The 26,900-nt window shown below is 38.7% G+C and overlaps 2 protein-coding genes and 1 pseudogene across 2 annotated transcripts; all 3 read left to right on the top strand.

Annotated features, from left to right (window-relative positions):
* Positions 1-3,094: 3,094 nt before the first annotated feature.
* LOC110908065 (serine/threonine-protein phosphatase 6 regulatory ankyrin repeat subunit A-like) lies at positions 3,095-15,776 on the top strand. The gene is made up of 2 exons (XM_022152977.2): positions 3,095-3,614; positions 15,500-15,776. Exons 1-2 carry the CDS (start codon positions 3,095-3,097, stop codon positions 15,664-15,666), a joined length of 687 nt encoding a protein of 228 aa, XP_022008669.1. The 3' UTR covers positions 15,667-15,776.
* A 7,843-nt stretch (positions 15,777-23,619) lies between these two features.
* On the top strand, positions 23,620-24,063 carry LOC110927317 (ankyrin repeat-containing protein ITN1-like). Its single transcript, XM_022170982.2, has one exon. It carries the CDS (start codon positions 23,620-23,622, stop codon positions 24,061-24,063), a length of 444 nt encoding a protein of 147 aa, XP_022026674.2.
* A 722-nt stretch (positions 24,064-24,785) lies between these two features.
* LOC110927318 lies at positions 24,786-26,609 on the top strand (annotated as a pseudogene).
* The last annotated feature ends 291 nt before the right edge of the window (positions 26,610-26,900 follow it).

The following is a 26,900-nucleotide window of genomic DNA, read 5'->3' as shown; positions in this document are numbered from 1 at the left end:
CAAAACTTTTCTATTTAATAACTTGACACCTCATTTTTTTTAAATTACTTTTATGAACTTACACTGCAACATGAGACACATTATTATATTTTTTTTATCTATGCCGAACCACGTTAATGCCGAACCACTTTACATTGCTATCTAAATTACTTTCACAACTTTACGTCGCAACGACCGAGACATACTTTTTTATATGTGTCTAATGGCATTAATGTCACAAACGTGACGTGTGTAACAAAGTCAGAAACGCATAATATCACATGCAGGCACCACACGTTAATATTATCATTGTACACTGTAATCACAATACATTATATATGTTACACTGAGTTAGATTGGATATATCAAAACGCATTTTTTCATATGGTTAATGCCAGTGGCGAAGCTTGAAATTTTTTTCGGGGTTGGGGGGGGGGGTCGAAAACGTATATACCAAAAAATTTCTATAGAACCGGGGGGTCGAAAACACATATACCCAAAAATTTCTATACGAAAACTACATATATAACACTACTGGCCGAAAAGTTCGGGGGGTTGGATGCCCCTCCCGCCCCCCTTAAAAGCATCGCCCATGGTTAACGCAATACATAACGTGCCATTAGCTATAAACGACTAAGGTGTCGCCGCCCCAACACGTGGCCTATGGCAACAATCTAGGTACTAAAAAAATTATCAACCCGTATGTTTTCTCCAGTTGTCTTTTCCATCACCCATCATCGGCCACCACCATAAACCCAAAACCCCTTAAATCATCAACCCGTATATGGTTAATTCTTTATCTCCCAACTTAGTCCTCAAAACTATTGCTTCTGGCAATGACGTACGAACTTGCACACACCAAGAATTGAGGAATACTTCATCTCTACTCTTTTGTATTAACAAAGAAGACTTATAAAAACTTTACATCATTGCTCAATTATTTATATAGACACTATGTTCCTAATTCAACCCAGACTAGGACTTCTATAATAATAAAACATTAAAACAAATTTTAAATTCAAATAACAAACTATTTTTTTTTATTTTGACTTTAGGTATGATTAAAATAGGTTACAGCTAGTTTTTTTTTATTTGATAAATCTCCTAACAATTATTGCTTAGGAGAGTGGGGGTGGGAGCGTGATGACTTCCCATCACTCGTGAAACATATTAGCACACCGCCTCCACCAACATATATCACGAGTGAAATTTGTCACTCGTTATATATATCACGCGTTATTCAATATTAAGTGGTGAGTTATTTTTGATTGTAGATGGTTGTGTGGTGAGTGATGACGGGTGCCACTAAAAAATGCTTGTGAGTGATAGAATAGTGGCAGATGACATGTCGGGACTTGATTGAATTCTTGTGAGTGATAGAATTCCATCACTTGAGACCACCCCCACTCCCTTACAGCTAGTTTTTTTTATTTAATAAATTTCCTAACAATTATTGCAATAGAATTAGTATCTTGCTGGGTTGGAATATTTTGGGGTAATAAAATGAGAAAATTACTAAAATAGTCAAGAAAAAATTTGACTTACCAAAATAGCCACCTCATGAGTCTTTGGAGAGGGGCATCACGGATTCAAATGCGCGGGATGCCTTTTTCAAGACCTCTCATGCGTCTTAAAATATGGAAGTGACACGTATCTCAATGATTAGGTAGACTCCTCCAATGCCTCAGGCAGACTCATCCAATGCCTCAGGAGACTCATCCAATGCCTTCATCGAATGCCTCAACAGACTCTTCCAATACCTTAGGCAGACTCCTCCAATACTTTAAGAAAATACTTTAAAATATTTAAAAAAATACTAAATATATATATTTTTTTTAAATTTAAAAAAGAGTTATAAGAGTTAATTACACAGTTAGTCCCTGTGGTTTGCACAAAATAACATACTTAGGTACTAATAGTTTAAAATCACCTTCTAGGGTATTAACTTTTCATTTTGTAACGTTTGGAGGTATTAACTTCTAAGGTATTAACATAGTTAGTCCCTATGGTTTGCACAAAATAACATAGTTAGGTACTAATAGAATGTGATTTTAAACCTACAAATAACGTTAATACCTCCAAACGTTACAAAATGAAAAGTTAATACCCTAGAATGTGATTTTAAACTATTAGTACCTAAGTATGTTATTTTATGCAAACCACAGGGACTAACTATGTAATTAACTCTTTAAAAAAATTACTTTTTTAAATTTTTTATACGTAAAGATATCTTGGCTAATTTTAAGAAAATATATAAAAATTTTAAAAAATACTTTAATAAAATATTTAAATTAATTTTTTCAATTATTTTTTTAAAATTAAAAAAATATTTTAAATTTATATACGTAAAGATATCATTAAAATACTTAAAAAATACTATTCATATATAAATTTAAAATACTTTACGTATATAAATTTAAAAAAAATATTTTTTTTAAATTAAAAAAATATATAATTAAAAAAATATTTTTAGTATTTTTTTAAAATATTTTAAAGTATTTTCTTTAAATATTTGGAAGAGTCTGCCTGAAACATTGGAAGAGTCTGTTGAGGCATTGGATAAAGACATTGGATGAGTCTCCTGAGGCATTGGATGAGTCTGTCTGAGGCATTGGAGGAGCCTACCTAATCATTGAGGGGTATCTTTTGTATAAAACCGAAAAAAATACACTAGTACTACGAATATGGACTTGAGCCGTAGCTTGTGCTACGGCTAACTTAAAACTGGTTCCGCCCCTGGACACTACGTTCCTAATTCAACCCTGACTAGGACTTCTACAATAATAAACCAATATAGCAAATTATAAAATTTAAATAACAAACTATTTTTTTTACGTCTAGGTATGATTAAAAAAACTTACAGCTAGTTCTTTTATTTAATACTTTTCCTAACAATTATTGCAGTGGAATTAGTATCTGGGTTAGAATACTTTGGGTAATATAATTCAATTGGCTTTTAAAAGTATAGAATTAGTTGTGCTCTAAGTTGAATTTGTTAAAAAAAAAAATAGAATTAGTTGTACTCTAAGTTGACTTCGTTCATTAAATCCAGGACTTCCTTTCTAGATCAAGGAGAACATTAACATTCATTCACCTACTACAACATTTGATCAGTATGACTAATTACAATTACGTAATCAGTGATCTACCGATTTACAAAGCTGCATTGCTTGACAATTGGGATTCCGTTAGTCAACTATTCGAACAAGATCCAGAGCTGCTGACAAAACAGATAACATACTGGTGGGAGACGCCGTTAATCATCGCGGTTGGGACGAATCGCTCCCACAGTTTCGTGGAGAAGCTTGTGGAACGTATTGTTGCGGTTGGTGCAAAGGATAAGTTGTTTGTGGGGAGTTATGGTGGAAACAACCCACTTCATTATGCTGCTAAGGTTGGAAACACAACTGCTGCTAAGCTTTTGGTGGATCAGAACCCTGATATGACGCGAGTTCCGAATCCTTATGGTAATACACCGTTGAAACTGGTTGCGTGGCATGGGAATAAGGATACGCTAAAATACTTGTTGACGGTGACTCCAGATACGTCACTTCCTGGGGAGGAAGGAAGTAGTCCGTACACTGGAGTTGCTGGTGGAGATCTTATTACTCTCACAATTATGGCTGGATTCTACGGTAAGTCCGATATGTTAAGACAAGTTCATGATACAAAGCAATATTGTTGGTGCACTTGTGTCTGTACTTTGTCTGTATTCGGTCACGATGTAAACGATGTCCTTGGTAGTCTGTAAGTTGACCAAGTCAACCATCCTCCGGATTGACTTGGCCAACAGTTAGAATATGTTTGTTGTCTGTCTGTCTCGAAGGATAAGAGATCGAAGGATGATGTATATCCTTCGATCTCCTCGAAAGATATGCTTCGATATGTTTCGAATGATGGACCTCGAAAGGTCACCTTTCGAGGTACCTGCTGATCCTTCGAAAGCCATGCATTCGATAGATAATCCTTCGGACCATCTATCGGATCCTTCGGTCAGACCTGCTGTGTATGGGTATATATATACCCATGCAGTGTGTTGTTTTAGACAGACACTTAGAGAGACAGACAGAAAGATAGAGCTGAGAGCATTCTGTCCGAAACACACACACACATAGTGAGAGTTTGCAAGTTAGATTTGTAAACATTGTGCTTGTAACTGGAACCTTCATACGTATTAATACATTGGTGTTAATCGGTGAACCTTGTGTGTTGTGTTTATACTTGCTTCATCCCGGTTTGCTTGCTAGCTTGGATTCCGCACTCGCTAGTGAGTTAGTATAACAAGGTTTAGGTTCGTCATCCTCCGGAAAGGGACCTACAAGTGGTATCAGAGCCGTGGCTCTTTACCTTGTTTAAAACCGGGTTTGTTCAAGTTCTTGGTGTGTTTGGACACTAGGTTTAGCACCCGTTTTGGTGGTTTTTCTTGCTTTTCTAAACTGAAAAACGGTTTCTAAACCTTCGGGAGTGTTCAAGGTTGGGTTGGGTAACTTGAAAACTTGTTTTTAAGTGACTTTGAATTTTCCGGCCACATTTCTGGTGTGTTCAGGTGACCGGATCTTTTGGATAAGGTTTGCCATTTTTGGGTATACTTTGTTTGAAAGTCAAAGTTGGTGAAAAGTTGTTGGCAGAACATCCTTTCTGCCGAAAGTTGGTATACCAACCTATCACCTTTCGTACCAACCTGTCACCTTTTTCAGTTGTGTCAGAAGGATTCGAAGGATATCTTTCGACATCGAAAGACCATCTTTCGATCAGGAAGGATCGATAGATAATCATCTTTCGACCCATCCTTCGAAGTCAGAGATCTATCCTTCGAACCAGGGAATCTTTTCGAAAGATAAGGATCCTTCGTGTTGGTGAATCTTTCGAGATCTGTGTTCGAAATATCAGGAGAATCTTTCGAAATCATCTTTCGAGAGATAAGGATCCTTCGTGTGGTCAATCTTTCGAAGTCAATCCTTCGAAATCATTGTTCGAAACTCAACAGGGATCTTTCGAACCTTGTTGATCGTTCGAACAAGTGTTGATCCTTCGAACAAGTCTTGTATCTTTCGATTTGTGTCTGTGTACACTTAACAGTTTGTGCTTGTGTAGATCTTCAATTAATATTTGATCAAAATGAGCTGTACAAGTCCCTGGGATTGGAGTTTGGACTCACGATCCAATCAAGAGTTAGTCACTGCTGCAGATTGGGCAAAGAGTATGTTACCTTCTCCATCAATCAGTCCAAGTCAATGGGCTTTGGTATCCAATCAAAGTCAAAGCATTCAAAACCTTTTGATCAGTGAAAGCGAAACGGGCAGTAACAATCGTCCACCAAAGCTAAATCATATGAATGAGTTTCCATCATGGAAAAACCGCTTTCACACGTATGTCCAAGGGCAAAGCACCGATCTTTGGACGTGTTTCATCAATGCATTCAATGAAAATCTGGAGACTGCTGCGTCCACTTCTGAGGGTTATGCCAATATGCTTGAAAAAGACAAGAAGGCTTATGAATTGGAGAAAAAGGCCTTTGCCACACTTACTCAAGCACTCAACAAAGACATCTACCATCAGTTCTCATACTGCAAGACCACGAAAGCATTGTGGGATTGTTTAGTAGCTAGAGGAGAAGGCAATGCAGCTGCTCGAAAGTCTCGGCATGATTTGTTGAAGAAAGAGTTTGAATCTTTTCAGTTTTTGGAAAACGAGACTCTGAATGATATGACCACACGTTTCTATCATTTGATTAGTGAAATGTGTGCTTATGGAGTTGTCTCTACTCAACAAGACATGGTGAGTAGGTTTGCTGACGCCTTACCTCCAAAGTGGAGCTCTTTCATTGAGCTGTTGAAGCATACTGGAACTCTAGATCAAGTTAACATCTACGAGTTCATTCAAAAGCTGGAACATAAAAATGATGAAGAAATCAGGAAAGCAAAGCGTGCTCCAGCTCCTCAGAATACAGAAATGTACCTTCCAGGCTTCGATGCTTTGGCAAGATCCGCTGCAGCTCAGCAACAGCAACCTAAACTGCAGACTGCATTTGTATCCAACACAAGTTCCTTTCCATTTCCTCAGTCAACAGCTGCTCCACCACAACCTCAATTCGATCCGAGGTCTTACATTCCTGTTCCAACACAGCCACAAGTCCAACCTCAACAACAACAACAACAAGCTCATTATACAAGCAATCCTCAACCTCAAAATCCTAACACAATCCGAGTCGACAACTCAAATCTTTCACATCTTAGCATTGAAGTTGCTAAGGAACATATGGAAATTATCAACACCATGGTCAGTGCTTATTGTGGTTTGGTAGCAGGTCAGCTTGGAAACATCAATATGACAAATGAAGACTACCAACAGATCGACAAGGAAGAAATGGAGTTGATGGATATTAAGTGGGCTTTTGCAAGTGCGGTTAGAAGGGCCAAAGACTTCATGGCTCGTACTGGTAGAACTTCGTTGGAAGGAAAGAAAGATACGAAGTATGGGTTTGATATCAACGCCGTTACATGCTTCAACTGTGGTAATAAAGGGCACTTCAAACGTGAGTGCACTTTACCAACAAAACACGGCAATCACAACCCCTTCAGAAACCAGACGAGTACGACGAATGTGAATGAAAACCGTGAGAGGAGGATGGTGGCAGTTAATAACAACCAGGGACAGCCTGGAACTACAAATCACAATCGGGCTTTGGCTGTTCAAGCTGATGAAGGATGTGACTGGTCAGTGCAGTTTGGTGAAGGTGATCAGGGAAGTGGAACAGCTTTGTATGCTAAGGTCATCGAGCATGTTCATAAAGAAGAGTCTTCTGGAAGTGATGGCAGTTCTGGTTATTCTGGAAGTTCGGATGAAGAAGGCTCTGTTTCTGGGGATAATCACTCAGAGCCTGGAGTGAAGGAGGAAGGAGATGATGATATTCAGGATCTACTGAATGAAGCTGATGAGCTTAAATGTCAGAAATCAATTCTGATTAGAAAGGCGGCTACTGCATCAAAGGAAATGGAAAAGCTATTTTCTGAAGATGGAGCTTTTTCTTTTCAAACTGCCTTTATGGCAAACGGTTCAGCCTCTTCTAGTCAGGTAAATTCTGAACCTCCTGCTCCTAGTATTTGTAAATCATGTGCTGAGATGAAGCTTGAATCAGAAAAGCTTCATAGTCATAACCAGAATTTGGTTATTGAACTGTCGAAAGGCAAAGAGGCAAACATGGCTTTAACCCGGAATGAAAAAGAATTTAAATCTGTAATAGAAACATTAAAGAAAAATGTGTCCGAGGTTAACAAAGTAGTTTACCACAAGCAAGTAAGTATAAATGAATATATTAACATTGTGGAAGAAACTAAAAAGCAATTAGCCATTGCCCAATGCGAGCATGATGCGATCAAACAGAAATTGGATAGTTATTCTAACTCCCAATTTGTGCTTGATTACATCATCGAGGTTCAACAACCGAAAGGAAATCAGAAAGGCATAGGGTATAAGAAATGTCCGCCCCCTTGATGAACAATTATATCAAGATGCCTGATGAGGAAGAAATGCCTCGGTATGAACCCAGTGTGCCTCTTGATGTTGAGGAATTTGCTGCTGGCCTAGGGTTCAAACCGGACAATTCTCCAAATACATCTTCTGAGTAACCGCAAAATTTAATCATCCGTGAAGCAAAGTCCTCCAATTATCGAGGACTATGAGACATCGGATGATGAGTCAGAAGTGGATGTAGGTGAACAGAACAAATCACTTAACAAAATGAAAGGAGTAGTTATTCCACGAGAGAATCACATTCTTTGTGATCCTGATACTCCTGATGTTCCATCTGTTAAGAAGCAAGTGATTGATTCTGTCAAAGTTGATGAGACATGTGTGTCTACTGTTAAAAGCAGTAATGTGTTGTATACACTGGTTGGAGATAATAAAATCTACTCAGATCAAGTTTTTCCAATTAAAAATGTAAATCAATCTTTGATTGATAAAGTCATTGAAGACAACACAAACAAGTTTTTGGGAAAAACACTTCCGGGAATTGTTGTAACACAATGTGATCCAATTCCTAAGGCTGAGATTAGAAAACAGTTTGGTAATCAAAAATCTCCAACCACTCAACAACCTACTGCTTCTAAAGGTAAACAACAACAACGAGCTCCAAAACCAAAGGCTAAGGTTGAATCAAAAGGAGCTCGTTACAAGAAGAAAGCAAAAGATGTTAAATTTGTAGCATCAAAAGGTACAGATAAAATTGAGACTTTTGAAAACAAATCAAACACTGATTTTGTACAACAAGTCAAGATTTTGAAACGTAACAGTGATAACAATTACACCCAACACACAAACGGGTGTGATGAGAGAGCAAGTACCTCAGGTTCTACAGGTTCAACATCTGCTAGTCGATCAAGTTCTCCTAAGTCTGTTGAAAGGAGAACTTGTTTCAAATGTGGAGAAATTGGGCACATCATCAGAAACTGCCCAAATGCTCCAAAGAAGAAATTTGTTGAGAAAGCTCCACCTGAAACAGTTCACCCTCAACGTCGGTCAGTTTCACCTAAACATGATAAACGAACTGTAAAAGAACAAGAAACTAAACAACGACGTAAGAACATAAAAACTGTTGAAAAAGCTTTAAAATATGAAGTTAAAACAGTTCAAAAGGAACCAAGTGTGTCACAACCTGTAAAACCAGAATCTTCAAAAACTGGTAGACAAAAACGAACTTGGTTACCTAAGTCGGGTGACAATTCAGGGGGAGCAATTATTCTTGAAAACCATCAAGAGATTGATATCACGTTTCGTGATGCTCAGGGACGACCCAAGACCACTAAGGCTTGGGTCCCCATTCTCAACTGATGTGTTTAAATGACATGTGCAGGATGTTCTAGGAGGAACTATTAATAGTCATTGGATTGTTGATAGTGGAGCATCCAGGCACATGACTGGCGACTTACGGCTCCTATACGACGTGAGAAATATTAGAGGAGGGTATGTTGCTTTTGCGGGTGACAAAGGCGGTTTTATCACTGGAGAGGGAAGTATCTCCAACGGCATCGTGTGCTTTGATAAGATCAATTATGTTAAGCAAATTGATCACAATCTTCTCAGTGTGTCGCAAATCTGCGATAAGAAATTCACCGTGCATTTTGATGATGCCGGCTGCTATGTGCTGAAGCCTGGATTCAAAATTCCACAAGAATGGATTCTCTTATCGGCTCCGAGAGTTAATGATCTTTATATTCTCGACATGAGCCAGGCGATTACAACATCTGCACAAGTCACTTGCTTTGTCTCAAAAGCCACGGAAAAGGAGTCTATATCTTGGCACAGAAGAATGGGACACATTCACTTGAGAAAGATGAACCATTTGGTGAAAAATAATCTTGTGAATGGTGTGCCTGTTCGAAGTTTTCATCTACAAGATATCTGTGTCTCGTGCCAAAAGGGGAAGCAAACAAAGAAGTCTCACCCGTTGAAGAAAATCAACACTGTCAGCATGCCTCTCGAACGTCTTCATATGGACCTTTTTGGACCTATGAAACACAAGACAACGTTCGGTGATGCCTATTGTCTAGTTGTTACTGATGATTACTCTAGATTTTCTTGGGTATCCTTCATGGCACACAAGAGTCAAACTCCTGGCATCCTCAAGGATCTTCTTACAATGTTGGAGAATCTCTATTCGTTGAAAGTAAAGAGGATCCGAAGCGACAATGGTACCGAATTCAAGAATCAAGTTATGGATGAGTTCTGTACTTCTAAAGGCATTCTTCATGAGTACAGTTCTCGTTATACTCCACAACAAAATGGTGTCGCTGAGAGGAAGAATCGGACGATTATAGAGACTGCAAGAACAATGTTAGTAGAGTCGGAACTCCCTATTCAATTCTGGGGGGAGGCTGTATCGGCTGCATGCTACACGTTAAACAGAGTTCTTACAGTAAAGAGACATGGCAAGACTTGCTTCGAACTCCTTCAGAAAAGGAAACCGGATCTTTCTTATCTTGAACCGTTTGGTGCTCCATGTACTATGATTGAGCCGGATGGAAAGTTTGGCGCAAGAGCTATCGAGGGTTTCTTCCTTGGATATGCTACTCCGAATTTTCGTGTTTGGAATCTAGCTACCAAAAAGATTGAGCTATGGAGTGAAGTTAGGGTTCAAAGGTACACGAGTCCTGTTAGGGCTCCGGGTGATCCGTGGATGTTCGATTATGATGGGCTATTTGACTCCTTCAATCTGCCAACCTTTGACGAAGAATCAGCAGCGGCTAGGATGTTTTTGGAAAGCGACAACGCTGCTGTCTCGCCATTGGTTAGACCTATTGTTGTTGACCCTCAAGCTTCTTCGTCAGTCAACAATATGGTTCAAAATGAGGTTTATGAAGATGCTGCTGATTATAATGATTCTTCTGAAGATGATGAATATCATGATGCAGCCGAAGGATCCTCAGCTCCAGCTGCTCCTGTTCAAGGTGCCTCTGGTGATACACCTCATACGCAGAATATAGACACTGCTGAAGGGAATGCATCCACCTCTACCCACATTCCTGGTGTGGAGTTGGTTGTTGATCTTAATCTTACCAATTTGGGTATCAATGCACGTGTGCCAGATAATCCTGAAATGAGGATTCATGATACCCACCCCCAGCAGAACATTATAGGAGATGTCCATCGCGGTGTGCAGACGCGTAATCAGCTGAGAAACAACCGAAATGCTGGTTTGTATTCAGCTATAAGAGAATCTGGCCAACAAAATGACTGGTCCTTCGCGTGTTACGTGTCACAAGAAGAACCAAAGTCGTGGAAAGAAGCATTGAAAGACAGTGCTTGGGTTGAAGCCATGCAGGAAGAATTACAGCAATTTAACAAGCTTGGTGTTTGGAAGCTTGTTGAAAAACCTGCGAATTACAAGAAGATTGGCACTCGATGGGTCTTCAAATGCAAGAAAGATGACCGTGGAGTGGTTATTCGGAACAAAGCTCGTTTAGTCGTTCAAGGTTTTCGTCAGATTGAAGGGATCGACTACAACGAAGTGTATGCACCTGTTGCACGTCTGGAAGCTATTCGGATCTTTCTGGCTTATGCCTCATTCAAAGGATTCAAGGTTTACCAGATGGACGTCAAAAGTGCATTTCTACATGGTGTGGTTGAAGAAGAGGTATATGTCGAACAGCCTCCAGGTTTTGAAGATCCGGTCCATCCCGATCGGGTTTGGTTGCTCAACAAAGCTCTCTATGGTCTTCATCAAGCGCCACGAGCTTGGTATGCAACCTTATCTACATATCTGCTGGAGAATGGTTTTCGAAGAGGTCTTATCGATTGTACTCTCTTCATCAAAGAACAAGATGGGGATCTTCTTCTGGTACAGGTATATGTTGATGATATTATTTTTGGTTCTACTAATGATGTTTTGTGTAGGAATTTCGAGCGCATCATGCAGGATAAGTTCGAGATGAGTGCTATGGGGGAAATGAATTTCTTCTTGGGCCTACAAGTGCAACAAACGGAGTCTGGGATATTCATCCATCAGACTAAATATGTTGGTGACATCTTGAGCCGGTTCCAGATGTCCGATGCAACGCCCATTGGTACCCCATTGCCAACTAATCACGGAATTACTCCTGACTTGAAGGGTGAACCTGTTAGCCCCTCATACTATCGCGCAATGATCGGATCTCTTATGTACCTCACAGCATCAAGGCCAGACATAATGTATCCAACGTGCCTGCTTGCCAGATATCAAGTTAACCCGAAGGCCTCACATCTTGCAGCTGTCAAAAGGATTTTTCGTTATTTGAAGGCGTACCCTGACACCGGTCTGTGGTATCCTAGGGATAATAACTTTGACTTGGTCGCATTCAGTGATTCTGATTTTGGTGGATGCAAAATCGACGGCAAATCCACAACGGCTGGATGTCAGTTTTTAGGAAATCGCCTAGTCACATGGCAGTGCAAGAAGCAGACATGCGTCGCTACATCAACATGCGAAGCTGAATACATTGCTGCCTCAAGTTGTTGCTCCCAAGTTCTTTGGATCCAACAACAATTGCGGGACTACGGTTTTGAATTCCTAACTACTCCTATTTACGTTGATAATTCTGCTGCTTTAGATATCACTAAAAATCCTGTGCAGCATTCAAAGACCAAACACATCGAAATCAAATATCACTTCATACGTGATTGCTTTGAGAAAAGGCTAATCGATGTTGTTAAGGTCCACACCGATGACCAACGTGCCGACTTATTTACCAAAGCTTTTGACAAATCTAGATTTGACTTCTTATTATTGGTAAACGGCATTAAGGTCAAGCAAGAGTAAAACCAACATCGGAAAATCATTTTTGTAAATATCTTTGTGTGTTTTAAATTTATCTTAGTTTATTGATTTTAGGGGGAGTAAATCCAAAAATCTGAAAATCCAAAAACATCGAAAAATTTCAAAAACACAAAAACAATAGAAAAACAAAAATGAGTTTCCTGGCGAGCAAAAGAGAAAATGATAGTACATCAGTGGTCTATCCAAACCTCTTTAAACCTTAAATGAAAAACGATAAGCAGCTCTATATAAGATGTATCGGTAGGCTCACAATCATTTTAAAGTGTGCAGGGTGATATAAATCTTAATCGACTGAAGATCAGGTGGGAACCATTCATTGGCATATGGTCTTAGTACCGAAATTTCGTTGGATAGATTGCCGAGGTTCTGAGATATTCGGTCTTTATGCTGCTTATCATCTGGGTATCATGGTTGTATCTTTTACCGAAAAATAACGGGGACGCAAGTCTAGATCTTCCATGATACTATACATACGTGTACATAATACATACTGCATTCGACCTCAATAAGTGATAAACAATCACATGTCCCTACAAATAAGTGATAAAATATCACATCTATCCGGGTGTCAAGTTCGTCTCTCTGCTGTACGGAAGTACTGACCTGTTCACGGACTTGCACCTGTGCCCTCATGCATATGAAAATCAAGTTCCTCATCAATAAGTGATTATATCACATAGGGCTTGTTTTCAAATCAAAATAAGTGAGTACCTCACATTTTATACGGTCAAACAGATGATAATCGGTATACTCACCGGTAAGATGAACTCTCGTGCATACCTTGATACGGGAATGTGTCGTGATGTGGATGAACACCGGTCGGTAAGTATAAATCATACCTTAATGTATCCCCTCGCCATGATTACATCTGATAAGTTGAGCTTAAGTGGACAACAATACCGATAATTGTTATAGGATGCTTATCTTAATGTTAACTAACTGAACAACAAGAGTGTTTTGGCATGACCGTACACTGATATGATTCTCTTACCCTCGAAACTCGCAAAAAGAATGTTTGTGTATATTTATCTATTTACTGCTTAACTTTTATTGTTTTCTTTTAAACAGTTTCGTCGTTTGGTGCATATCAGCACGACATTAGCGGTGATGTCGTTTGATAACACTCAAAGGATTTTAAATTGTTGTCTTTTAATTTCAAAAATACCAAAAAGATTTTATGTGTGTTTTAATATAAACTTTATAAAAGCCAAAAAGATTTTATTTCTACTTTATTTTCGATCGTACGATGTTGGAGCTCGAGTCTTCGTTACCTGAAACCTGAACGAAAACCGAACTGACTAAATCTTCATAAACGGCCGAAATTTGCAAGTTTTGAAAGTTAAAACTAAAATTGATAAATTTATTAAACTTTCAAACTGTCGGACGGTGTTTGATTATGACATGGTCATTCGTGTGTCATTTGGTTATACTAACTATTCCAAGCAGTTGTTCTCATTACGCGTTTAGATTTCTTGCATGTGCAGATTCTAAAGGCTAGGAGAACATGGTCGATGACAAGCTTTGGAATGAAGACACGACGAGAAGGCGCTCAAAAGATGAAGATGATCGAGTTGCCGCTGGCCATCATCAACACCACAAGGATCTCACTTCATAAAGATCAAGTTTTTCACGAGCATAACTCAAGGGGGAGCTTATGTTAAGGGGGAGTTTGTCAACACACTTCCTACATGATACGGGTAGTTTGTTGATACACTCTCTGCTTTCAAGACGTGAAGACTTTGAAGATCCTCCGACATTGAAGACTTGAAAGGACATCAGAGTTTTGAGAACTCGAAGACCAAAGACCATCGAAGTTCGAGACGAGTCTACAACTATAGAAGATAAAGACAAAGCTACAGCCAAGGGGGAGTTTGTTGGTGCACTTGTGTTTGTACTTTGTCTGTATTCGGTCACGATGTAAACGATGTCCTTGGTAGTCTGTAAGTTGACCAAGTCAACCATCCTCCGGATTGACTTGGCCAACAGTTAGAATATGTTTGTTGTCTGTCTGTCTCGAAGGATAAGAGATCGAAGGATGATGTATATCCTTCGATCTCCTCGAAAGATATGCTTCGATATGTTTCGAATGATGGACCTCGAAAGGTCACCTTTCGAGGTACCTGCTGATCCTTCGAAAGCCATGCATTCGATAGATAATCCTTCGGACCATCTATCGGATCCTTCGGTCAGACCTGCTGTGTATGGGTATATATATACCCATGCAGTGTGTTGTTTTAGACAGACACTTAGAGAGACAGACAGAAAGATAGAGCTGAGAGCATTCTGTCCGAAACACACACACACATAGTGAGAGTTTGCAAGTTAGATTTGTAAACATTGTGCTTGTAACTGGAACCTTCATACGTATTAATACATTGGTGTTAATCGGTGAACCTTGTGTGTTGTGTTTATACTTGCTTCATCCCGGTTTGCTTGCTAGCTTGGATTCCGCACTCGCTAGTGAGTTAGTATAACAAGGTTTAGGTTCGTCATCCTCCGGAAAGGGACCTACAAATATCACCATCTGGTTTCGGTTTTTTCAGTTTTGTTATTTGGGCTTAGAATTTTTTGTTCAAATAAAAAGGATGGTTTAGAAATAATAAATTTGGGCATAAAACTCTTTTTTATTCAATGACTATATATCTAGGCCTAAATATTTTTTTGCTACATCATTATTATTTTTATTATAAACAAGGCTTGAATTCTATGTATTACAGACTTGAATAAATTAAATATTAAATAATTTGTAACAAATAGGTGAAATAAGAAACTCATGTACATATTTGGTTGTAATTAGTCATTCTGATCAAATCAATAGTTTGTTATTTATAACTAAGGGGTCACAGAATTGTAACATGTGACACAACCAGTTAATTAATTAGGTATAGATAGGTTACTTAACATTCAAAAATAAGAAATACAATTCATAAATTCAATAGTAAACATCAAAAAATAAATGGTTTTTCAGTTATTTGGTTCGCTTTTTTCGATTTTCATAATATACAAAACCGAAAGTGAACTGTAAAATTCCGTTTTCAGAAAATATAAAACCAAATTGTTGGTTTTTTTTGTATGTCTCTCATGTACATTTAATTTGGTTTCAGTTTGTTTGGTTTTTTCAGTTTTCTGCTCAGCCTTACATTAAGCGCAAGATCTTTCATGTTTGGTTTATAAAACTGAAATCTAAGGTTGGATTTGGTGACGCAGATGTGGCGTTAGAGATAGTTGATTCGCACCCAAACATCGTGTTGGAAAATGATAGGAACGGCAAAACGGCTTTGCAAATATTGGCTCTAAAACCAGAAATTTTTCCAAGTGGAAACAGGCTTGGATTTTGGGGGAATTTCATCTATTCTTGTAAATCTCAGTTTTGAATTGTCTCTGTATTACAGTTTGCATATTTTATAATAAGGTAACATAATATACAGTATAAAAACTAATATAAAAATCTAATATTTTGTCGCATCTACTTAGAAGGTTTGAAAGTTAAAACTTTATCTACAGTAGTTAAAATGTTTAAGTTGAAAAAAAAGATACATTGAATGTGGTTTAAACTTTTATATAAGGAACCGTTTTGTAAAAAAAAAAAAAAAAAAAAAAAAAAAAAAAAAAAAAAATTGTAAATGTTTTTCTTTTCTTTAAGAATATATATTATTACAACAGCTATTGATTTTAATCTTCTAAAAACAATTATATTTTGTAAAAATTAGTTAGCGATGATGACATGAACAACCGCATAGGTAGGTGTAATGACATGGCATCCTACATGGACCGCCACATAAGACGAGAGAAAACATATGGTTTGCGTATCAAAACACATGTATTTTATGTTACATTCCTTTTATGATGTCCGATTTCAAAACGGCTCAGTCGGATCAAGTTTGATAGGGTCCTTTGGTTATGGCTTTCAACTTTTTTTTTTTTGTTTGGTGCAAGTGATGCCTATGAAAAAGAGTGAAGGAGCTACTGGAGTCAAAGTCCTGTTAAGGGTTTATAACAAGGTATAAGTCAATGTCTTTAAAGTAGATTCCTTTCGAAGCCTATAAAATTTCGGGGAAAATTATGAAAATGTTGGTTGGCCAAGAGGGTTTTCAATTTTGTCACTCTCCTGCGTCCCTGGAAGGACCACTGAGCATGGGATGAGTCGGCGTATCATGTTGAAGAGTCCATGTATCACGCTCATTCGGAAGAGTCCACCGACGCTTCGGAAGAGTCACCGACTCTTCCCATAAACATGTGGGACACGTGTCGGACACGTGTCAGCTTCTAGGGACATGGACGCATCAACATAACATGCGGACTCTTCCGAAGCTCAGTTGTCCTTCCAAGGACGCAGAAGAGTGACAAAATTGAAAACCCTATTGGTCAACCAACAATTTCGTAATTTTCCCAAAATTTAGTGTACTTAAAGTCCTTGCTTTCTTTGGGTACACTATGGAGCCGCCGTGTCGATATTGTTTTGACGGTATTTAAATTTGCATATTGAGTTGATCTATTTCAGATAAGTAGTATTGATAAACCATCCCAACATCATTTTCTAATAGACACAAAATGCTCCCATGATCCCATCCATATGGCCATATATACATGTATGTTACACAACAGAAACCGGAAATAATAGAATAAAAACTAAGACTCTTAATTGTAAAAACTATATAATCAAGAGTGTGCAATTTATTTTGTAAACTTTAAATCGTTTGGTCATTTTCTCTTGAACAGTTTGCTACTCGATTTTGGAGTGCCCTTGGATACATGGGTAAGCTATGAAATTACATGAATTATATACAACTATTTAGGGTTATGTATCAACTTAATTGATCTCTAATTTTGACATACTCAGCTCCATCAATCAAGAAGATCCATGATACCAAAGTAAATAATAATCTGAGTCGGTTACTAGTAGACCGAATTTGCAAAATCGTAATAGAAAAGGTTGATCACAACATAGCTTGGAAGATTTTAGGATCTGCAATAACTACAGCTGTTGAATATGGGACTCATGAGCTTATTGAAGAATGCATAATAACCTACCCAGGCATAATCTGGTACGATGTTGGTGGCTTTTATTTGTTCCTCGCAGCCATCAAACAACGCCAAGAACGAGTGTACAATCTTGTATACCAAATGTCTGGCCACAAAGTATTTGCGTCAACACAAGTTGATGGTGAAGAAAATGAGAACGCGTTACATATAGCTGCAAAGTTAGCACCACCTCATCGACTTAATGTTGTGACAGGTGCAGCTTTGCAAATGCAACGTGAGCTTCAATGGTTTCAGGTGATTCGTTATTCTGTCATGACCCAATCTTTAAAGATTTGAAAATATTTTTTTATTTATATGAGTTCATTTAGGTCAACTCAAATCATATAACATGTGAATTTAGATCTATTTAAAATGCACAACTTGTCAAATGTCAAAACATGTCACACTTATACAAACTTGTTAACTTAAAATGGGTCCAAATTGGTCGGCACCATCATGACCATTTTTTATCTCCACTACCTACTCATCATCCAGGGGCGGATGTATTATGGAACAAGGGGTAGCCTCCGCTACCGCTTGGTCGGAAAATTTTTGACGTTTTTAGTGTAAATTTTGGAAAAATTTGACGTTTTTTCGATTTCGTTACCGCTTATTTATAAAATGTTACCGCTTGGTCGGAATCCTAGATCCGCCACTGTCATCATCGTTGACACCAATATTGTCGCCACTATCTCTTCCCTCTCTGCCCCCACCATAAAGCGAGTGAAGCCATCTTGATGCTTTCTTTTTAAAACGAATCATTTCAACCTAAGTCCATTTTGTTCAGAACCAATTTGGACCCGAACCAAATTTATACTTTAATAAAACGGCTCATTTTGACCGAAATCCGTTTTTATCATAATTCGTTCGACCCATCATCTGATCGGCAAATTTTTCCAAGCTTATATAAGCCCTTAAAGAACCAAAATATTGAGACATTCTGATTTAAGGTAACTACTAAAAGATAAGTGCATTTTAGGTGTCACGCCAAAAAAAAATCAGCATGATAAAAAAAAAACCAAAAAGAACGCTAACGAGGCACTAGCTAGTTGTCACATCAATATTTTAACGAGGTACCACATTAGATAACGTTAAATTAAAACTTTAAATAGCTTGTTGATTACATTTTTGTGCAGTGGACTTATTCCAAAAACACAAAGATAGTAGTTGCTTCATTTTTGTTTAAATAAATACTATGCGTATTTGTGTAGGAAGTACAAAAATTTATAGAACCTTCTTATGAAGAAGCTTTAAACAAAAACGGGAAAACACCAAGAATGGTCTTCACTGAATCCCATAAAGAGTTACTTGCAGAAGGGCAACTATTAGTGTATATGGTTGGTTTCTGTCATTGTATATATACTATATGTATAGAGTTGGTTAGGTTAGTTAGTTGAGGTGGTTAGACAGTTGTATCTCCTCTATATATAGAGGACTGTATATTGACTTCACAGTAAATGAGATTGAGATGATTTGTGCCTGAACCATCACTTTATGGTATCAGAGCCTCACATCCTCAATTCTGTTACAACACCACCGTTCTGTTATTTTTCCGGCTACAATTTCCGGCCAAAACTCATCCACTCCGATCATCTTCCTCGCTTTTCTGATCAATTTTTTGATCTTCTTTCATCTCTATTTCTTCTGTTTTCTTGATCTTCTTGCTGATTTCATCAATGGCTACTTCTTCGAATTCTAATTCTTCTTCAAACATGACTGATTTCACTTCAAATTCCACACAGACTTTACCAAATATCACAAGTTTCATGCCTGTAAAACTTGACAATGATAATTTCCTGAACTGGCAACATCAGGCTCTTAATATCTTGAGAACTCTAGGGCTTCTTCACTTTCTAAACAAAGAGATTGCTCCTCCTGATGAAACTGAGGCAAGAGAAACCTGGAACAGATCTGATGGATATGTTTCTGCGTTTCTAACAGCTAGTTTGTCACCAAATCTTCTTCATCTTGCAAGAGGAACCACTTCTGCGTCAGATTTATGGCACAAACTTGAAGAATCATTCACTCAACAAGTGTTTGCAAAACAGAATCTTCTTCGCACTCAATTTCATCTACTGAAACAAGAAGATAAGTCTATTTCTGATTACTGTGACTCTGCTCGTACTATATATGATTCACTTGTTGCAATCGGAGATTCGATTTCTGAACATTCACTGGTGCTTCAAATTCTTAACGGTTTGCATACTGATTACCAGATGTTCATTACAAATATTGAGAATTCTGATTATAAACCGAATTATTCACAACTGCGAGCCAAACTTTTGACTCACGAAGCACGTTTGAAACAACAACAAGCTCAGATCTCACCTATTGCTCCGATAGCTGCCATGACTGCGATGAATCTAAATTCATCAAATCCACCACATTCGAACTCTCAATCAGTGACAATTTGTCAAATTTGTGATAAAGTAGGGCATCGTGCATCAAATTGTTATTATCGATTTACTCCGGTGACACAAAATTCTCAGAATTCCAATTCTGGTGGTCGATACGGTAACAATGGTGGTCGTTGGAGAGGTAACAGAGGACGTTACGGCGGTCGTCATGGCGGCGGTGGCAGATCTGGACGGTGGTCGAATGGTGATACGCAACGTCAGTTTTCTGCTCATATGGCTAATTTTGACTGGTCAAGGGTTCCCATGAATGGGAATGGTAGTTTGACTCACTCAGGCAATTTTGATTCTAGAATATTTGGACAAGAGTTTAGTGGATCTGGTCCACGTGCGTTTAATCTGCCAACAGGTGTTACTGGGCTCTCAACTCAAGCAGGCATATTGGGCCCAAATCCAAATGTTACACAAGGCAATCAGAATCAGTTTACTTCAAATTTTGGGCCTAGCCTTGGTCAACAGTCTGCGCCGCCTGATCAGCAAACTTTTGGGCCTCACTTTGGGCCTGATCATTTTGCCCAATGGGCTTCTCATACCGCGTCGCCTCATTTTGGCTTAACGGCCGATCTTTCTAGCATTTGTGAGCGTGTTGACTCGTGGGTTCCTGATTCGGGGGCTACTGCCCATATGACAGCTGACCACTCTCTTGTTTTCGGGTCTGTTCCCTATACCGGGTCCGAACGTGTTGTTGTTGGAAATGGTACGTCGTTACTTATTTCTCATATTGGTTTTGCTTATCTTCGTTTATCTAGTCGTACCATTGTACTTAGACATGTTCTAGTAGTTCCTGGCATTGCCAAGAACTTACTATCTATTACACAGCTTGTCATTGAGCACCCTATTGCTGTCACATTCTCACATTTTGGCTTGTCTATTCAGACTCTAGCCGGACAGCTGCTCCACCACACGCGTGCTAGTCCACACCAGTTGTTCTCTCTCTTTGCTGCTCCTACAGTGTCACGTGATACATGGCATTCTCGTTTAGGTCATCCTTGTGATGTTGTGATGTCTAGACTTTCGTTTTTACATTTGGCAAATAAAAATGTTGATAAACATTGTACTGCTTGTAATGTTTCTAAATCAACACGTTTGCCTTTTCATGCTATTATATCTCACTCTACGGTACCTCTACATGTTATACACTGTGATATTTGGGGACCTTCCCCGGTTGTATCTCGTACAGGATATAGATATTTCATCACATTCATTGATGACTTTAGTCGATTTACGTGGATTTACCCGCTGACCCATCGCTCTCAGGCTATTGATTCTTTTCGTCATTTCAAGCCTCTAGTTGAAAACCTCTTTTCTTGCACTATCAAATACCTTCAGTGTGATGGTGCTCCTGAGCTTATTCATGGGCCTATGGCCAAGTTTCTTTCTGATTCTGGTGTTGGTTATCGTATTTCATGTCCTTATACACCCCAACAGAATGGGGTTACCGAACGGAAAAATCGGCATCTTTCGGAAGTTGCCCGTGCTTTATTATTCCATGCTCATCTACCAAAGAGATTTTGGTATGATGCGTACGCTACTGCAGCTTTTCTCATCAACCGATTACCTTCACAAATTCTTCATCATTCTTCTCCTTATGAGGTTATATTTGGTTCTCGACCAGATTATTCGATCCTTCGTACTTTTGGGTGTTTGTGTTATCCATTTCTTGGGGATACCCGTGAGGATAAACTTTCACCCAAGTCCATTCCTTGCATCTTTGTTGGTTATGCTCCTTCTCATCTTGGCTATCTTTGTTATGATCCTCACTCGTCTCGTACTTACACATCTCGACATGTTCGGTTCTATGAGACTGTGTTTGATATTCCAGGGAGCTCTTCCTCTTCCGTTTCTTCTTCCTCTTCTTCTCTTGATCCTCCTTTTTGTATTCCTCCTCCTTCCTCCGTTCCTACTTCTTTTACTCCCATTTCTTCAGTTTCTCCTATTTCTCATACTCATTCTTCTTCTCCTTCGTCTCCTCCCTCTTCTCCTTCTTCTCCTCCCCCTCCTCCCCCTCCCCTTGTTCCTACTCATCCGATGGTCACCCGATCACGTGACCACACTATTCAGCCTCGACAGTTTCCTGATCATGTTCTATATCAGGCTTCTACTGCTCCTACTACTGAGCCTTCTACCTTTCGGCAGGCACAGCAGTGGTCTGTTTGGTGGGATGCGATGCGATCTGAGATGTCCGCATTACACTCAAACAAGACCTGGGTTCTTGTTCCTGCACCCACTGATGCTAACATTGTTGGCTGCAAGTGGGTTTATAGGATTAAGCATAATCCTGATGGTTCTGTTAGCCGATACAAAGCCCGGCTTGTTGCCAAGGGCTTTCATCAGACAGAGGGTATTGACTACACTGAGACTTTTAGTCCTGTGGTCAAACCTACCACTATTCGACTCGTTTTATCTGTTGCATTTACACGTGGTTGGACTATTCGTCAGGTTGATGTCAACAATGCCTTTCTTCATGGAGATTTATCTGAGACTGTGTACATGTCACAGCCTCCTGGCTTTGTTGACTCCTCTCATCCACACCACGTTTGTCTGCTGCAGAAGGCTCTTTATGGCCTGAAGCAGGCTCCTCGCGCTTGGTTTTCCAAGCTATCTTCCGCTCTTATTACTGATGGTTTTATACAGTGTCTTTCTGATACATCCTTGTTTGTCTATAGCAGAGATTCTGTTATTTGTTATGTTTTGGTATATGTTGATGATATTATCATCACCGGGAGTTCTTCAGCCTATGTTACAGGGTTGATTGAGCGTTTACACTCTCAGTTTGCACTCAAGGATTTGGGTGCTTTATCATATTTCTTGGGTGTTCAGGCTACTTTCCATGAGGATACTTTACATTTGTCACAGCAGCGCTACTTATGTGATTTGTTACAGCGCACTGGTTTGGCTGAGTGCCGACCTTTATCTACTCCTGTGTCTTCGGGTCGTCAGCTTTCTCGACATTCTGGAGATCCACTGTCTGATCCTACTTTATATCGGAGTACTGTTGGTGCTTTACAGTATCTTGTCTTGACCCGTCCCGAGATTGCTTATGCTGTCAGTAAGGTGTCTCAGTTTCTTCAGACACCTACTGATCGACATTGGGTGGCGGTCAAGCGTATTTTGCGGTATCTCAGAGGCACTATATCTCATGGTTTGTGTATTCGTCGGTCTGATGTATTTGATTTGCATGCTTATTCTGATGCTGACTGGGCGGGTTGCCCTGATGATCGACGCTCGACCACTGGTTATTGTATTTTTCTTGGACCTAACCTCATCAGTTGGAGTTCCAAGAAACAACATACTGTTGCTCGGTCAAGTACTGAGGCTGAATATCGGGCCCTAGCTCATACTGCTGCAGAGATTCGTTGGATTATTTCTGTTTTACAGGAGCTACATGTTTCTTTATCGGGTCCACCAACTCTTTGGTGTGACAACATTGGTGCTACTTATCTTGCAGTCAACCCGGTGTTTCATCAGCGTACGAAACATCTTGAGATTGACTTGCATTTTATTCGTGACATGGTGTTAGCTCAGACTTTACGTGTTCGTTATGTGCCTACTACACTTCAGCTTGCAGATTTATTGACCAAGGGATTGTCTTCAGTTCGATTTGACACCCTGCGGTCCAAGCTTCACGTGGCTGCGCACTGTTCAGCTTGAGGGGGCATATTAGTGTATATGGTTGGTTTCTGTCATTGTATATATACTATATGTATAGAGTTGGTTAGGTTAGTTAGTTGAGGTGGTTAGACAGTTGTATCTCCTCTATATATAGAGGACTGTATATTGACTTCACAGTAAATGAGATTGAGATGATTTGTGCCTGAACCATCACTTTAGCAACAATGGATGAAAGACACAGGATCTTCATGTACTGTGGTGGCAGCTCTCATAGTTACAATGGCATTTGCAGCCGCGTTCACCGTCCCAGGTGGAAATCAAGACGATGGAAAACCGTTGTTCCAAAGCAAACCAACATTTATGCTTTTTATCATATCAGATGCGATCGCATTGTTTTCTTCAGCAACTTCAGTGTTGATGTTTCTAGGGATTCTTACTTCACGGTATGCAGAAGCTGACTTCCTTTACGCATTACCAAAAAGATTGACGATTGGACTTCTTTCGTTATTCATGTCGTTAGCAGCAACTATGATTGCATTTAGTTCGGCTCTTGCACTCGTGCTTGAAGGTAAAGTTACATGGATTGCAGCTCCACTTGTTATAGCAACAAGTATTCCAGTTTGTTTATTTGGCTTGTTACAATTTCCTTTACTTGTGGAGCTAGTTAACTCCACATATGGAAAAAGCATCTTTCACCAACAGAATGTTCGAAGAATTCATTAACTTGTTATATATTTTCAGAACATCCAAACAAGAAATAATGGGAATCCAGCACTTTTGATTTGTAATAGAATCCTAGCATGTTTTTAATTGATATGAAACAAGCTTTAACATGCACACATTTCACGTTTGGATGAAATTATTCTTTAGGTAGGGTTTGATCCATTAATTTATTATTGATATGTATTGGTGATTTTGAATTTAGGGATATATATTTATACTTAACTAGTAGGCAACCCGTGCGACGCTGCGATGGCAACAATTTGCAACGCGTTACTTGTTTATGTTAGTTTACCAAACCTCGTGTGATGTATTGTATAGTAAACAGGTACTCGTTGTAGCAACCGAAAGATAAAACCCAATAATAAGAGTTAAGGAGTGAATTGCAAGTTTTGTCCTTTATTTTTAGGCCATTTTGCAAGTTTTGTCCTTTATGTTTAAATTTGACGAGTTTTGTCCTTTATGTTTGAAAATCAAGCACGTTTTACCCTTTGGGGCAAAACGTGCTTGATTTTTAAGGACAAAACGTGCTTGATTTTTTAAACATAAAGGACAAAACGTGCTTGATTTTTAAACATAAAGGACAAAACGTGCTTGATTTTTAAGACCCAAAGGGTACAACGTGCTTGATTTTTAAACATAAAGGACAAAACTCGTCAAATTTAAACATAAAGGACAAAACTTGCAAAATGGCCTAAAGATAAAGGACAAAACTTGCAATTCACTCCAATAATAAAGTCGTGATTAGGGGTGCAAACGAGCCGAGCGGCTCGCGAGCTACTCGAGATATACAAATTATGTTTAAATCTTAAATTTTGTTTTATAGGCTGGTTTTGCTGGAGATGATGCTCCAAGGGCTATGTTCCCGAGTATTGTCGGCCGACCACGTCACACTGGTGTAATAGGAGAGAAAGATGCTTATGTTGGTATCGAGGCTCAGTCAAAGCGAGGTACTTTAAAATACCCAATTGAATATGGTATTATTGTCAGCAATTGGGATGACATGGAAAAAATCTTGCATCACACTTTCTACAATGAGCTCCATGTCGCCCCAGAAGAACACCCGGTTCTGTTAACCGAAGTGCCTTTGAATCCTAAAGCCAACCCTGAAAAGATGACGCAAATCATGTATGTTCGAGACATTTAACGCACCTGCTATGTATGTTGCCATTCAAGTTGTTCTTTCTCTCTATGCTACTGGTATTATACCTGATTCAAGAGACGGTGTGTTCCTATTTACGAGGGTTACGCCTTGCCATACACCATCCTCCGGTTAGATCTAGCAGGACGTGATCTAACCGACTGGTTGATGAGAACGTGGGTATTCATTCACCACAACCGCAAAACGGGAAATTGTAAGAGACATGAAAGAAAAACGGGCGTACATCGCTCTATACTATGAGCAAGAGCTCGAGACTTCAAAAACTAGCTCTTCTGTTGAGAAGAGTTTCGAATTGCCAGGTCATTACCATTGGTCAACCATGTTAATATTCCTAAGAATCAATCCAAATTCTTTGAGCAACAATCAATCCAGATTCATATTTCACTAAAGAGGTAAACAACTACTTCAAATTCTTTAATTTGAAAATTGTTTATTAGTTTGATTTCATGAACATGAAACAATATCGTCATAATACCGATTCTAATCATTGTAGTTAATTAAAAAAACGTGCCTTTGGAAGTTAACTGGTATATGTACCAAAGTTATGTTCTATAGTTATTGAATGCTTCATTATGAATTTAAGGACTGATCAAAATATAATTTGAGAGGAGATAATGGGATGGAAAGTTGTTAATGGTGAGATTATGTTCTATAGCTATTGAATGCTTCTTCATTTCAGAGAATGGGATGGAAAGCTGCTCAGAAGCTCATACATCTCATACATCACTGGAAGATTTTGAGAGGAGACAATGTAAAAGATAATATGTTATTCTTTCACAATAAAACTTTGCACTTTATACGATTATGTTTAAATAAATGGTTTGTTTATTATAGGTAGGGGCAAAGATAGGGATGAAACCGGCACTATAAAACGTGTGATTCGCTCTCAGACTCGTGTTATTGACGAGGGAAAGAACCTGGAGATTAATCCTTTTTATATAAATTTGTTGTATGTATGCATGTTATAATATTCACTCATCACTTTGGATAAAAAATTGCAGGTAAAGAAACATATAAAGCAAGGACAAGGTCATCAAGTTGGGATCTTTACAGTAGAAGCCCCTCTTCATGTCTCAAACGTTTAAATTGTTGACCCAGTTACCGGGTATATTCGGTACCAGTACCAGTTCCCATTTTTCCCGTATTTCAATACCGGTATGGTACCGGTATTCACGGGTAAAACACCGAGGTAAATACCGGTACTGTACGGTACCGGTATTTATGGTTTAATTGGTTTTAAATACGGCTCACCAAATTTATCACTTGGGGCCACACTTATGCCATATTCTTCATTTGTCAATTTCGCAGAAGATTATCATTTTGTGGTTGTAAAGTGTTGACGTGCGTTTTCCTTTCATAAATTAAAGAATGATGCTTTTGTTTGTCATGTATTTAATTTATTTTAATTTTGTGTACACTTTATATAGATTAGCTTTGTGTTCATAGGTTCATTCATGTTGTTACTATAATACATCAACGTAACCCGTCCACCGAACGGGTATTAAACTAGTTGATATGAAACAAGCTTTAACATGCACATTTCACGTTTGGATGAAATTATTCTTTAGGTAGGGTTTGATCCATTAATTTATTATTGATATGTATTGGTGATTTTGAATTTAGGGATATATATTTATACTTAACTAGTAGGCAACCCGTGCGACGCTACGATGGCAAC

This window comes from Helianthus annuus, chromosome 2 (assembly GCF_002127325.2).
Source record: "Helianthus annuus cultivar XRQ/B chromosome 2, HanXRQr2.0-SUNRISE, whole genome shotgun sequence".
NCBI lineage: Eukaryota > Viridiplantae > Streptophyta > Magnoliopsida > Asterales > Asteraceae > Helianthus > Helianthus annuus.
Note: the sequence above shows the minus strand (reverse complement) of the source record. Positions and strands in the feature narration are given on the sequence as shown.

Bases quoted from the DNA above. Each gene is read 5' to 3' on its own strand.
- LOC110927317 (XM_022170982.2), top strand. From the start codon at position 23,620: ATGGCATTTGCAGCCGCGTTCACCGTCCCAGGTGGAAATCAAGACGAT.
- LOC110908065 (XM_022152977.2), top strand. From the start codon at position 3,095: ATGACTAATTACAATTACGTAATCAGTGATCTACCGATTTACAAAGCT. The intron at 3,615-15,499 runs GTAAGTCCGATA...TTGGTGACGCAG, and splicing joins AATTATGGCTGGATTCTACG to ATGTGGCGTTAGAGATAGTT.